The following is a 14,104-nucleotide window of genomic DNA, read 5'->3' on the forward strand; positions in this document are numbered from 1 at the left end:
TAGCAGTATCTCCTTTTTCTGTCCTTTGACAATCTAATTCATCTAATAGTTGCCTGGGTATTCTATTTACTACTATGAGAAGAGATAAGTTAACTGATTAAACATTGAAAGGGAGGGAGGGGCAGGGGAAGAGAGAGAAAACATCAACAGGGCTGGGAATTGAACCAGCTATACAGACTCCTGACGGAATGGAACCTGGGACCCTTCAGTATGCGGGCTGATGCTCCAACCACTGAGCCAAACCAGCCAAGGCTGGAAATGTCTTCTTAAAAGCATTTAAGCTTTTGTTGCTTGCAGACTTTAAATTTGCTTATGAATAGTTGCTCAGAATAGATTTTTTCCAAAATTGATTTTTTAAATTTTTTTATTTTGGAAAAAATTTAATAAATACACAAACAGAAAGAATGGCATAATAAATCTCCATATATCTATAACCAGCTTCAACTATTATTAACCCATAATTAATCTTGTTTCATTTATATCTCCACCCACATTTCCCTCACCTCCCCAACTTCGTAGGCTTGGATTATTTAGAAGGAAATTCCAGACATCATATAATTTTATAAGTAAATACTTCAACATGTAGAACTAAAATATAAGTACTTAAAAACACAACAATGTGAATTTCATACCTAAAAAGATAATTATCCTTTAATATTATAAAATATTTGGTTAGTGTTAAAATTTTCCTAATTCTCTCTCTCTCTCTTCCAGTTTGATTGCATTGGGATTCAAGTAAGATTCATACGTGTAATTTGTTGATATGTCCATTAATCCCCCCCCTTTTTTTAATGTGCCTCAGGCATGAAACAGCTCTGGCCACCGACACAGACATCAAGCTAGGATGAACTAAGGACTGTACATCTGCTTTGCCCCTGATTGATATGAGCAATACCACCAATCAGATGTTTCCTTGCCCATTGCCAGGGGGTCATTAATTTCCTTTTAACCTATAGTGTTGAAGAAATTGGATCATATACCCTGTAGTTTGCTGCAATCTAAATTTTGCCGATTACATATCCATGGTGTACCGGGGTCCAGCCCCAGCGGGCCAGGGGTTCCCAAAGGTGTGGACGGAGTCGGCGAAGAATGATTTATACAGAGACAGCGTTCAGATGATCAGCATAGCTCTCTTTAGTCTCTGTGGATCTTCCTGTGCCTGGCTGAGGCCACAGACAAAGATCCAGAGGCAAGCTGAGCCTTTATTTTATAGTCAGAGGTAAACAAGGTAGTGGTTACCATAGTTACACGGTTCTTGTGAGTTTCACTTGTTTTGGCAGCACTTCTTGCATCTCCCTCAGCCCATTAGCTTCCCAGATAAGATCTAGGGAGCTTATAAGGTCAAACCTAATTATGCTAAGAGGACTGTGCCCTCTAAGCTGGGACTTGTTTGTGACTTTGCCGACAGGTCAGTCCAAGGCTTAACCCTATAGCCGCGCCCCACAATGGTGTAGTTTATGTTTTCCTTTGTTGTCCCATGTATTGTCTGCATATTGTTAGTTAGATCTAGAGGTCCTGTTAGATTCAAATTTGACCTTTTTTGCAAGACTGCTACATTGAAGGTTTATGTTCTTTCATGAGGATGCATATCTAATTTTGTACCTTTTTGTGATATCATTAATATTGATAATCATTGAAAATGATCATATTCTAGTTATAAATGGCTTCTTTGTTTATTATTTGGAATAATTTATAAATTAAAACTTTTTTCATCTTGAGCTATATTTCAATATGCAATTCGGTCTATTTCTGTATTTTCTGTTCTGTTCCATTCATCTATTCATATGCAGTGCTAAACTATTTTTATAATAGAGGCTTTATACTGTATTTTAATATCTAATAAGGGATAGCTCCTGGTTTTCTGGCTATTCTGACTCATTTGTTCTTCAAATGAACTTCATAATCCATTTGTTCTGTCTTCAGAAAATAACTACTGATATTAGGAGCATATTAAATGTATGGCCCTGGCTGGTTTGGCTCAGTGAATGGAGCAACAGCCTGCGAATTGCGGGCTCGATCCTCAGTAGGCGGCATGCAGGAGGCAGCCAATCAATGATTCTCTCTCATCATTGATGTTTCTCTCTCTCCCTCTCCCTTCCTTTCTGAAATAAAAAAAAAGTATGAATTAACAGAATATGACATCTAAGCATCTTTATGATACTGAATCTTTTTGTCTGAGTACATGGTTTATTGTTGGTAAATGTTTCCCCTCATGTCCCGTGTGGTTCAGGGTTCAGGGCCTGGAAGAGGAGCCGCACACAAATGAAAGAGAAAAGACATGAGATAATTTGGAAATATTGGGGAACCAGGCGAGCAAGTCCAACTCAAGGAGAAGGACTTCCACTGGTGCTCAGGCCGCATCAACCTTTTGTAGTCAGAGGTAAACAAGGTAGTGGTTACCATAGTTACACAGTTCTTGTGAGTTTCACTTGTTTTGACCATAGTTACACTTCCTGCACTTCCCTCAGCCCATTAGCTTCCCAGGTAAGATCTAGGGAGTGTTATAAGGTCAAGCCTAATTATGCTAAGAGGACTGTGCCCTCTAAGCTGGGACTTGTTTGTGACTTTGCCAACAGGTCAGTCCGAGGCTTAGCCCTATATCGGTTCCCCACAGTTTATCTTTCTATTTGTAGAAGTTTGCATTATGCCTTTTAGATTTTATTATATTCTTGTGTCCATTTTCTGAGGTTGTTATAACAAATTACCAGCAGAAACTTATTCTCTTACTAGAGGCCTGGGTCTAAAATCAGTTTCACTGAGCTAGAATCAAGTTGTAGGGCAAAGCTGTGCTCCTTCTGAAAGCTCTGAGAGCCAATATTTTTATTGCCTCTTTCAGCTACTGGTGGCTGCCAGCATTCTTTGTCTTGTGGCCACACTAATCTCTGCCACCTCTTCCATATTACCACCTCCTTGTCTCTGTGTGTAACATCTCTTTCTCCATCTCTATCTTATAAAAACATTTGTGACTATATTTAGGATAATCCCCTTTGGCAAGACCCTTAATTCAATCATATATGCAAATACCCCTTTTCCATATAAAGTAACATTTACAGGTTCCCGGGATTAGAGCCTGATCTCTGTATGTCTATATTCAACCTAGAATAATTCCTCATATAGATTTTGGGCATGTCTTTTTAACTTTATTATTAGATTTAAATTTTTTTTTGTTTTCAAAATAGCATCTTCCCTCTCATTTTATCTTGTAACTGGTTTATATTTGTACTAGAGGCCCGGTGCATGAGATTCATGCACCCAGGGGGTCCCTCAGCCTAGCCTGCACCCTCTTGCAGTTTAGGAGCCCTTGGGGATGTCCGACAGTCAGACATCCTCAGCGCTACTGTGGCCGCTGCTGTGCTCACCAGCCATGAGCCCAGCTTCTGGCTGAGTGGTGCTTCCCCTGTGGGAGCACACTGACCACCAGGGGGCATCTCCTGCATTGAGCGTCTGCCCCCTGGTGGTGCGCATCATAGCACCAGTCATTCCGCCATTTGGTCGATTTGCATATTAGCTTTTTATTATATAGGACTAGAGGTCCTAAAAATTTGTGCACTCGGGGCGGGGGGGGGGGGGGGTCCCTCAGCCCGGCCTGTGCCCTCTCACAGTCTGGGACCCCTCGGGGGATGTCTACCTGCTGGCTTAGGCCCGCTCCCTGGGGGATTGGGCCTAAGCTGGCAGTCAGACATCCCTCTGGCAGCCCGGCAGCCCTCGGGGGGTGTCCACTTGCCAGCGAGGAGCAGGCCTAAGCTGCAATCGGACATCCTTAGCGCTGCTGAGGAGGCAGGAGAGGCTCCCACCACCACCGCTGTACTGGCAGCCGTCAGCCTGGCTTGTGGCTGAGCAGAGCTCCCCCATGTGGGAGTGCACTGACCACTAGGGGGCATATCCTGCATTGAGCATCTGCCCCCTGGTGGTCAGTCATTCCAGTCGTTCTGCTGTAAGGGTCAATTTTCATATTACCCTTTTATTATATAGGATAGAGGCCTGGTGCATGGGTGGGGGCCAGCTGGTTTGCCCTGAAGGGTGTCCCCGATCAGGGTGGGGGTCCCGCTGTGGTGCCTGGCCAGCCTGTGTGAGGGGCTGAGGGCCGTTTTCAGGCTGGCCACACCCCCTCCAGGGAAGGGGGTCCTGCTGGGGTGCCTGGCCAGCCTGGGTGAGTGGCTGATGGCTGTTTGCAGGCTAGCCAAGCCCCCCAGCAGGGACCCTCACCCCATGAGGGTGTGGCCAGCCTGGGTGAGGGGCTGATGGCTGTTTGCAGGCTGGCCACGGCCCCCAGCCACCCACGCTCCCAGTGGAGGCTGGCTGGAAGCAGGTATCTGGGATTTATTTATCTTCTATAATTGAAACTTAGTTGTCTTGAGCGGAGGCCACAGCCGGCCAGGGCAGGTGGGAAGCTTGGCTTCCTCCATTGCTGGGGCAACCAAGCCTCCTGCTTGCTCCAGCTTCATGGCTGCCGGCCGCCATCTTGGTTGGGTTAATTTGCATATAGTTGCTCTGATTGGCTGGTGGGCATGGCTTGGGGCATAGCAGAGGTGCGGTCAGTTTGCATGTTTCCCTTTTATTAGATGTTGGTTTTTGTATATTGATTTTCTAATTTGCTACTTTATTACATTCTCTTATTCTTTGTAATAGTTTTTCAGTTGATTCTTTTATGTGGTCTGGATGTATAATTATCCTATATAATAAAAGTGTAATATGCAAATCGACCGAACAACAGAATGACCATCTGGACAACCATCTGGGACCAAGCTATGACACCCACTGGTGCCAGGTCAGCCAAGGTGGGTGCGATGTGACTGGTGAGGGGCCTGGCCATCTCCCCATGATCACCCCTCAGAGGGAGGCCCAGGCCACTGGCCGGTGGGTGGGCGGGGCCTCCCTTTGTGAGAGAAGCCCAGGTCCCGGGTGCTGGAGGGAAGCCGGTGCCGGCAGCTGGGGCAAAGAAGGCCTACTCTTGCATGAATTTCTACATATAAAGATAGTTTTGCCTTTTTCTTCTGAATTCTCATGCTTCCATTCCTTTCCCCTGTCTTATTACATTGACTAATACCTCCACACCCTGTTATATAGTAATGGAGATATTAGTATCCTGACCTTGTTCCTGTCTTTAGGGGAACAGCTTCCTGTGTTTTACCAAATAGGAAACAAAACATGTTTTTAATGTTCTTTTTAGGGACTTATAAACTTATTTTAAAATTAGAAGTGTAAGCAGTTACCTTTATAGAGAATAGTATTATCTTAAATAGTGCTCTGTAGCTTTTGAAGTATTTTTAAATATTTAATTTATTTGGTTCTGTGAGAGAAAAGGGCAAATCTAGAATTTTAATTTTATAGTTTGGAGAAAGTAAGTAATTGCCTTAGGTCATGATGTTAGAAAGTGGTAGAGCCAGGCCAGAATCAAAGACTTGCTTTTTTTTTTTTTTTTTTTTTTACTGCACTCAAGGCTACATACTTACTTTTTCTTCAGGAAACTCTAGATTTAGGACAATGCTTTTTATACATATGAGAATATATAAATAAGTTATTTCATTTTTTAAAATGTAACTTTTAGTGGTTTATTAAGTGATTAGGTTTATTAACTTTTAGTGGTTTATTAAGTGTGTGTGCCGGTGTGTGTGTGGTTTTTTTTTTTTGAGAGTAAAACATCCTATATAATAAAAGCCTAATATGCAAATTGACCAAATGGCAGAACGATGATCAGTTGGCGGGGGCCATTGGTGGCGACTGGTGGTGGCGGAGGAGCAATCGGGGGGTGGGGCCGGCCGCTTGCCTGCTGGTGCCGTCTCCTGATCAGCCTGCTGGTTGCCACCTGCAGAGGGAGGCCACCAGAGGTGGGGCAATGGGAGGCCGGGGCCTGAACTGCCCCCTGGTGGTCAGTGTGCTCCCACAGGGGGAGCACTGCTCGGCCACAAGCCGGACTGATGGCTGGCAAGCGCAGTAGCAGTGGTGGGAGCCTCTCCTGCCTCCGCAGCAGCGCTAAGGATGTCCAGCAGGGAGCAGGCCTAAGCCATCAGTTGGACATCCCCCAAGGGCTCCCGGACTGCGAGAGGGCACAGGCCAGGCTGAGGGACCCCACCAGGCCTCTCGTTATGGATAAGTCTAAAGTCCTCTTTAATGACGAACTTCAGTCTCATTTCCTCTCCTCAGAGACAAGTACCCATATGAGTTTGGTATGTTACCCTTCTGTCCATTTTTTTAAAAATCCATAATTCATAGATAAAATGTTTGATACTATGTTAGTGATTAAAGATAATACCAAAATCTACCTTATGTTCTATATCTTCCCCTTTTTACCCACCATCATTATATGGATCTTGGAGTATGCAAGGCTTTTCTCAGCATGACATAAAATGTAGAATCCACTTTTAGACTCTAGATCTCCAGTCTAGTATCTTCCCGCTATCATATTGCCTCACTAAACTGTTTTCATTAAGACTTTTAAAATTTAGAAATATGCTTTCAATTTTGATTAAACTTCATCTGGTCTTTCTAAGTTGTAACAGAAGAGTTAAGGAAGAGAGGTGAAACATGTAAATATAAAGCATTTTTGGGCTATTTTTTGCTTTTCATAAAGCTGAATAAAAAGTGCCTCCTTAACAGGCACTTTCAAGTTGGGTGGAGATGACCCACAGGCTATAGTTAGAAAGTTTGTTACTACTGTGATTCATTTTACTTGCAGAGGGAGGGTTCAGGTAGATGTACATTAGAGTTTGGTAAAAAGTGACTTACACCTGGCCAGCATGGCTCAGTGGTTGAGCGTCGACCTATGAATCAGGAGGTCAGAGTTTGATTCCTGGTTCAGGGCATATGCCTGAGATGCGGGTTTGACCCCTAGTGTGGGGTGTGCAGGAGGCAGCTGATCAATGACTCTCTCTCATCATTGATGTTTCCAACTCTCTTTCCCTCTCCCTTCCTCTCTGAAATAATTTTAAAAAATATTTTTTAAAGTGACTTACTTCCTTGAATTAAATCAATTTGTATTCATGATAGTGGCAAAGTCTATTCAAAACTACATGCAATATAAAGTTCCAACACTTAAAATTTAAAACTCCTGACTAGGAGTAGGGAAGTTGGGCAGAATTTGAGAATATCTTATTCAGTAGTCTTTTTTGTTTTCCACATTGGAAATGAGAGGCTTCACCACTCAGACGCTGCAAAATACCAGTATAAATAGAACTGTCATTTTTGTTGTAAGTATGAAATATTGATGGTTTAGACAGGAATCTGCAAACTTTTCTGTAAAGGGCCAAGTAGTATTTTCAGCTTCTCAGGCCATGTGGTTTCTGTTGCAACTACTCAACTCTGCTGTTGGAGCCAAAAGCAACTATCCTATATAATAAAAAGCCTAATATGCAAATTGTCCCCTCAACTAGGAGTTCCACTGGGAGTTCGACTAGGGGGCGGAGCCAGCCAGCAAACCGCCCACAGCCCCTCCCCCTGGCTGGCCCCACCCCTGACCAGCCTCCCCCACCCCAATCTGGGCAGGCGGGCTGGACCCCACCCGTGCATGAATTTGTTCACCAGGCCTCTGGTAGATAATAAAGAAACAAATGGGTAAGACTGGCTGGTTCCAATAAAACTTTATTTACAAAAAAAAACACACAGTTGGGTGGGATGACCCACAGGCTATAGTTAGATCATTTTTGGTTTGAAGGCAGTGGTGTACTGGTAAATGTTTAACTGGCTTTTTGGAAAGAAGGGTAAGTCCTGATTTACAGCATTTGCCCCATCATGGCTGATTTCAAGCTACCTGCTTGACATCACTGAACAGAAAGGTAGAAAGAGATATAGTAGCACACCATTATATAGCATTTCTACCATACAGATACCCTAGATGTAAATAACTTCAGGAACATAGATAATAGTGAAATGAAATAAAATAAGAAAGTGATGAGTTTGAATATTTATTACTTTTCTTTTCAATACAATTTATTTAAATGAAAATTCAGATAATTTAATTATGAACGATGTCTATATGTAATATCTGGCTCACAAAGTTTCTAAAATTTAACAATTGGCTCTGGTGAGTCAGTATGAATCTAATTCAGCACACCACTGTGTTGGAGGACATAATCACGAATTTTGTTTTAATAAGTTACCTACTGAATCATAAGTTATATGTGAGAGTAATAGCAAAAAGAATTGTGTTAGTATGCAACTTTTGCACTGATCTTGCTCATTTGTTTTAAATAAGAATCTGAAAGAATAATTTTAAGTGAGAGTTGACTGTCAGATATGCTTTATTCCTTGGTTCTTTATTTTAACTTTCAAGTGATAGCATATGAAGTAAATATAGGCCAGTAGATTTTGTCACTATATCATATATGATAATAAATGTTACTTATTATTTGATTTTTTCCCCCTTAAGGAATAACTGTGACACCTGATGAAGAAAAAAACTTGAATCATTATGTACAAGTTTTACGGAATCTAGTATTAAGTGTTCCCACTAGGGAGCCAGGCCAAGAGAAAATATCAAAGTCTCCAAATAACATTTATTCTATGAAACCGAAGTCTTCAAATAACGTTTATTCTATGAGACCGAAGGTATCACAATTTAAGGAGCTAATTTCACATGACAAAGCTTCAACTGAGAATGATGTTTTAAGCGATCCTATCAGTGATAAAGCTACACCTTTCCCTACTAGAGACTTCCAACCTGAAATAAGGAGGAACAAACATACTAAAAGTACACCATTCTGGTCAATTAAACCAAATAATATTTCTGTTATTTTAAGTTCAAAAGTACCTTATATTGAAAGAGAAGAGCCAGAGCCAGAGCCAGAGCCAGAGCCAGAGCCAGAGCCAGAATCAGAGTCAGAGCCACAATTTAGAGCACCAATGTTATGGCCAAATGTTACTGAATTACCTCCAAGTCCTTCAAGTAGGAGCACTGACTGGGATACCTCCACAGAACTAGAAGATGTTCCTCAGCTCTCAGGGGAATATGAAATACCAATATATGAAAGTCAACCACTAATTTTGAGTAATGAAGAAATTTTGGATAAAATATCAGATATTCGTTCGGAAGTACAACATGTACCTCTTGTTGAGAGCCTCAAGCCAGAATATAGAGAGGACATTCGAGCCTCTAGAGAGAACCTAAAACGAAGCCTTGCTTTAGCAGAGGCAGCAGAACACAGATTACAAAAAATGTATAAATCCCAGTTATTACCAGTAGGACGCAGCAGTTTTCCAAGTGATGACATTGAAACTATTATTAACATGCTGTATAATTCTAGATCTAAGTTATCTCAATATTTAGATATTAAATATGTTCCATCAGGGATGAGACAGAAAGCTAGTACAGTAATCCATATATTGAAAAACAGATTATGTGTAAATCAACTACAAACTCAAAACCTTATTAGGAAGTTATTAAACAATAATATAAAAATTTTAAGTCTACTTGATGTTCCATAACAAAGGTGATCTAAGAAAACTGTCATTCATTAACTGGCATTCATTAACAGGAGAAATAAGTATACTAGTGATTCAAAAGTTGTATAAAATATTTTCTATTGTAGTTCAATGTGCTAACATCTTTACATGTCATATGTTATGAACATTTTTCGTATGCACTAATATGCCTAAAAAATTTAAAATAAAAGTTTGGTTCAGGAGTTTGTAGTTTTCTTTCATTAATTTATTTTTAAAATTACGAAGATCTAATCTTTAAAATATTTAAGCTTTGATTTACTTGAATAAATTAAATTCACCCATTAAATAAGAGTTAAGGACTGTGCAATCTATATATGTAGCTTGTTTTAAATGAGCATATAAATGTAAATGTTTAGGGTATATGGTCTTTATTACTCTTGAGAGAATCTGTGTTTTCTGTCTGAATAGCATAGAAAAGTAGAGCTTGTATCAAAACTACTTTAATTTGAATATATGTGTGCCTCCTTTGAAAAGTGGATGATACATTAAGATATCTCTTTTTCTTTGTTGGTAAGTACTTGTGGATTATCAGTGAGGGACTGTAAACAGAATTGGTAGTAGAGTAGTTCTCACTTATTTCCTCCTTTGTTTGTTTATATACGTGTACATTGAAGCTTTGCAAATCTTTTATTTGGGAGTATGACTAACATCATTAAAGTTAACTGTGTAATACTGTAATTATGGTGAAGGTAATTCTGTTTTATAATCAGACCAGTATTTAAATTTATTTATTTATTCATCAATCCAGTCATTATTAGTTTAATAAAGATACAATGACCTTTTACTATGTAACGGAAAAAAATAGCAGGCTTTTGGGATATAATAATAAGATCTAGTTTCTTCTCTCTTTGAGATTATATCATAGCAGGATAGCAGGAAAGTTAGACACTAAAAAATAACTTTAACAATATTTAAATTTCAGTTGTGACAAGTTGTTATGAAGGTGTGAGAAATTTGACTGCATCTAGACCAAGAATAATGGAAAAGCTATCTTGAGAAGGTAGCATTTAGGTGAGATCTAAAGGATGACAGTGTGTAGGGGGAAGGGGGCATTCCAGGCAGAGGAACCAGCATGTGTGAAAGTTCTGGGTTGAAAATGAATATGACAAATTCAAGAAGTAGCTGGAGTATATAGAAAGGCAAGGGAGTGCATCTCATTATAAAGCTGGCGAGGGCAGAGGTAGGAAAGGCATTGCACTGCATATTGAAAATTTTAGCCTTTATCCTATGATCAATAAGTCATTCATGGATTTTAAGCAAAGGATGGGTATGATGGGTATGATTAAATGGGTTTTTTAAAAAGTACCATTCTGGCTACAGTTTTGGAGGTAGGTAAAAATAGAAGTACACCATACACAAATTTAGCTTGGACTAGATGGAAAGACATGGCAATAAAAGGGTAGAATCAGCAGAATTTTGGTAGTTGAATGGATATGGGACAGAGGGAGTTTCAGAGATCAAAAATAATTGCCACACAATCAGCTATATTATAAAAAAGACTACATAGTTTTTGTTTTATAACTCTTTAGTATTTGCTATTGTTGAATTATATATCTATATATCTATACTTGATTTCAGAGAGGAAGAGAAAGGAAGAGAGAGAAACATCAATGATGAGAGAGAATCATTGATCAGCTGCTTCCTGCATGCCCCCTATTGGAGACGGAGCCCACAACCCAGGCATGTGCCCTGACATGGAATCAAACCATGACCTCCTGGTTCATAGGTCAACACAACCACTGAGCCACACCGGCTGAGCTGATGTTGCTTATTTTTAAAAATAATTTTGCTATGGAAAATTTCAAACGTGCAAAACTAAACAGTTTCAACAATTATCTATTAATGACCAGTCTTATTTCCCTAAACCCCTACCCCTTCCCCTCTTCCATATTTTATGTTAAAATAAATCTTTGATAACTTTTTCATCTGTAAATATAACTGTGAAGCTCTATACGCTTTATTAAAAACCACTTCTACAATATCATTACATACAAATTTAATAATTCTTTAATATCATCAAATATCCAGTCAATGTTAACATTTCTAATTTTCTAATTTTTTAAATTTAGAATTTGTATGAATCAAGATCCAAATAAAGTTCACACACTGAGACTGGTTGATTTGACTCATAAATATCTTTTAATCTAAAGATTTTCCTCCACCTCTGTTCTCCTTGAAATTTATTTATCAAAGAAATTTGTCATTTGATCTATGGTTTTATACAGTATGAGTTTTGCTGACTGTATCCCCATGATGCCATTTAGTATATATTTTCCTGTCCTCTGTATTTTCTATAAATTGGTAGTTGGGTCTAGAAAATTTGTCAGACTTGGTTTGTCTTTCTTTTTCTTTCTTTCTTTGTTCCCTTTTTTTTTTCTTGTCAAGATGGTGTTGTGTTTTATCATTTGGTTGTGGCCCCTTTTGTAATTTTTTCAACCTTGGATCATCATTACCTAGATATATTAGTTGTGCAGTCATTTCTGCACAGAGGCCTCTCACACAAACTGCTTTTCACAGACAAGCCTGCACTGAATTGCCTACCTGCACTGTATTTCTTTAATCTAGTCAGCCCTTATAAAGGAGTTCTTGGAATCCTATTAGAACTAATAGGACTGAGGCTTTCCCCATCCAATTAGAGCTGTGCAGCCCTGGCCAATCAGAAGGGCTCTGTTCTGACCAATCAAAACAGTGCCTTTTGGACCAATCAAGTTGTGAGGATTTGGATTCCTCAGTTGCATTAGGATGGACCAGTTATGGAGCAGGGTTGGGGACTCCTGTCCATATACACTGAGTGGCCAGATTATTATGACCACCTGACGTTTGTAGGCAAATTAGCCGGACACTCCATCGTATGGGATATGGAAGCCAAAGGCCTGTTCAAACACCTTTGCTGTCTGCAGTTACCAAGATAAAAAGTCTCCAATTCACACAGGAACACAAGGATTGGACAGTCGAGCATTGGAAAAAAGTCATGTGGTCCGATGAATCACGTTTCCAGTTGCATCATGCAGATGGCAGAGTGAGAATTTGGCGGAAACAGCATGAAAGCATGCACCCCACATGCATGAGTACAACCCTTCAAGCTGGTGGGGGCAGTGTTATGGTTTGGGGCATGTTTTCCTGGCATGATTTGGGCCCTTTAATTCATGTGGAACAACGTCTGAATAGCACAACATACCTAAGTATCGTTGCTGATCAAGTTCATCCTGTCATGTTGACGGCATATACCAATGGAGATGGCTTCTTCCAACAAGACAGTGCACCATGCCACGGTGCTCGTATTGTGTAGGAGTGGTTTCAAGAACATGAGGGAGACTTTGCCTTGCTTAGGTGGTCCCACAATCACCAGATCTCAATCCAATTGAGCATTTGTGGGATGAAGTTAAAAGAGCCATCAGGCAGCTGGTTCCACAACCATCAAATCTCACAGAACTGGACAGTGCTATTCATCAGGCATGGTGTCAGATTCCTCACATCACCTTTCAACATCTCGTGGAGTCAATGCCAAGAAGAATCGCTACAGTATTGAAGGCAAAAGATGGCCCAACGAAGTATTGATGGGGTGGTCATAATAATCTGGCCACTCAGTAATCTGATGGCTTTTCTTTACAAAGCCCTAGGCACAGAGAGGATTCCTCACCATCACTCAGCCCTGTTCTTTAGTTACACCCTTGAGTAGGGGTGAGCTGCAGCAGTAGTTGGCTCATACCAATATACCAACCTGACACATCCATAAATCAGACCCAAGTTTTCCTTCTTCCTTTATCAGGTTGTGTGGACCCCATGAAGTTTGAGGTAAAGTGTTGCTGCAAAAGATGTGGCAGTCTTAGAGGTTTTGCTCACTTGTTTATGTAGCTTATCTGTGCCTTCTGTGTCTGTCTAAGCTCAATCCTGAATATATCATTTCCATGATACAAAGGATTACTGTTGCTTTGGTCCATTTCTTGACATGGTGGATCTGACAATATGTATAACTCCAGTTTCATAGTTGCTTATGTTCCACAGTTAGGTGCTCATTCTTTATTAAGATTCACTTCAGAAAAAAAAATTCACTTCAGGATCTCCTTTTCAAACAGGACCTCCTTTCGGAACAGGACCTTCTTTTCTGCTGCAGCAGGTAGGGCTTTGCTCTGGAAGCTGAGGTCTGAATTATAGGGTTTTTGTTGGGACTTGCCAGAGACTCTTCATAGTGTGCTTATCTACCATGGATATCTCTAGCACCTTGGCTAGGCTGGATTATAGCATCTAAATGTCAGGGCTGCTCAAAACCTGGACTTGCAATAGAGCTCTCTCTTAATCAGAGCCTCACTCAAAACTGATAGCCTTCTAAGGTACCCAATAAATGGGTTGTAGCAATAGTCCCCAAAGAAGTACATGTTGTCTACAAAATCCAGAAGCTCATTAGTTGCTGTGTTTGTTTCTAAATATTAAGGAGTGAGAGATACAAAGAGTTGATCTTATGGAAGGATGAATTGGCATGATCAGACTATTCACCTGATCTGACCGACTCCTGAATCGTGATAGAATAAAACCTTCTACCCTCTGGCACATTTCCTTAGACCATCTCACTTCTTGTTTACCAAATATAATTAACATGACATCAATATAGACCAGCAAGATATAGTGTGGGAATGTTAAAATGATCAAAGTCTCTCTGTATTGTGAC

At 40.3% G+C, this 14,104-nt stretch overlaps 1 protein-coding gene and 1 pseudogene across 1 annotated transcript; one reads left to right on the plus strand and one right to left on the minus strand.

Annotated features, from left to right (window-relative positions):
* Window positions 1-789: 789 nt before the first annotated feature.
* LOC111823639 lies at window positions 790-932 on the minus strand (annotated as a pseudogene).
* Window positions 933-6,086: 5,154 nt separating this feature from the next.
* SPESP1 (sperm equatorial segment protein 1) lies at window positions 6,087-13,225 on the plus strand. The gene is made up of 3 exons (XM_014446952.2): window positions 6,087-6,150; window positions 8,366-9,336; window positions 13,208-13,225. The coding sequence occupies exons 1-3, from the start codon at window positions 6,087-6,089 to the stop codon at window positions 13,223-13,225; spliced, it is 1,053 nt and encodes a 350-aa protein (XP_014302438.2).
* The last annotated feature ends 879 nt before the right edge of the window (window positions 13,226-14,104 follow it).

Source organism: Myotis lucifugus, unplaced genomic scaffold (assembly GCF_000147115.1).
Source record: "Myotis lucifugus unplaced genomic scaffold, Myoluc2.0 scaffold_589, whole genome shotgun sequence".
Lineage (NCBI taxonomy): Eukaryota > Metazoa > Chordata > Mammalia > Chiroptera > Vespertilionidae > Myotis > Myotis lucifugus.

Coding starts and splice junctions, on each gene's coding strand:
- SPESP1 (XM_014446952.2), top strand. CDS start 6,087: ATGGATAAGTCTAAAGTCCTCTTTAATGACGAACTTCAGTCTCATTTC. Junction 6,151..8,365: donor TTTCCTCTCCTCAGAGACAA/GTACCCATATGA, acceptor TTCCCCCTTAAG/GAATAACTGTGACACCTGAT.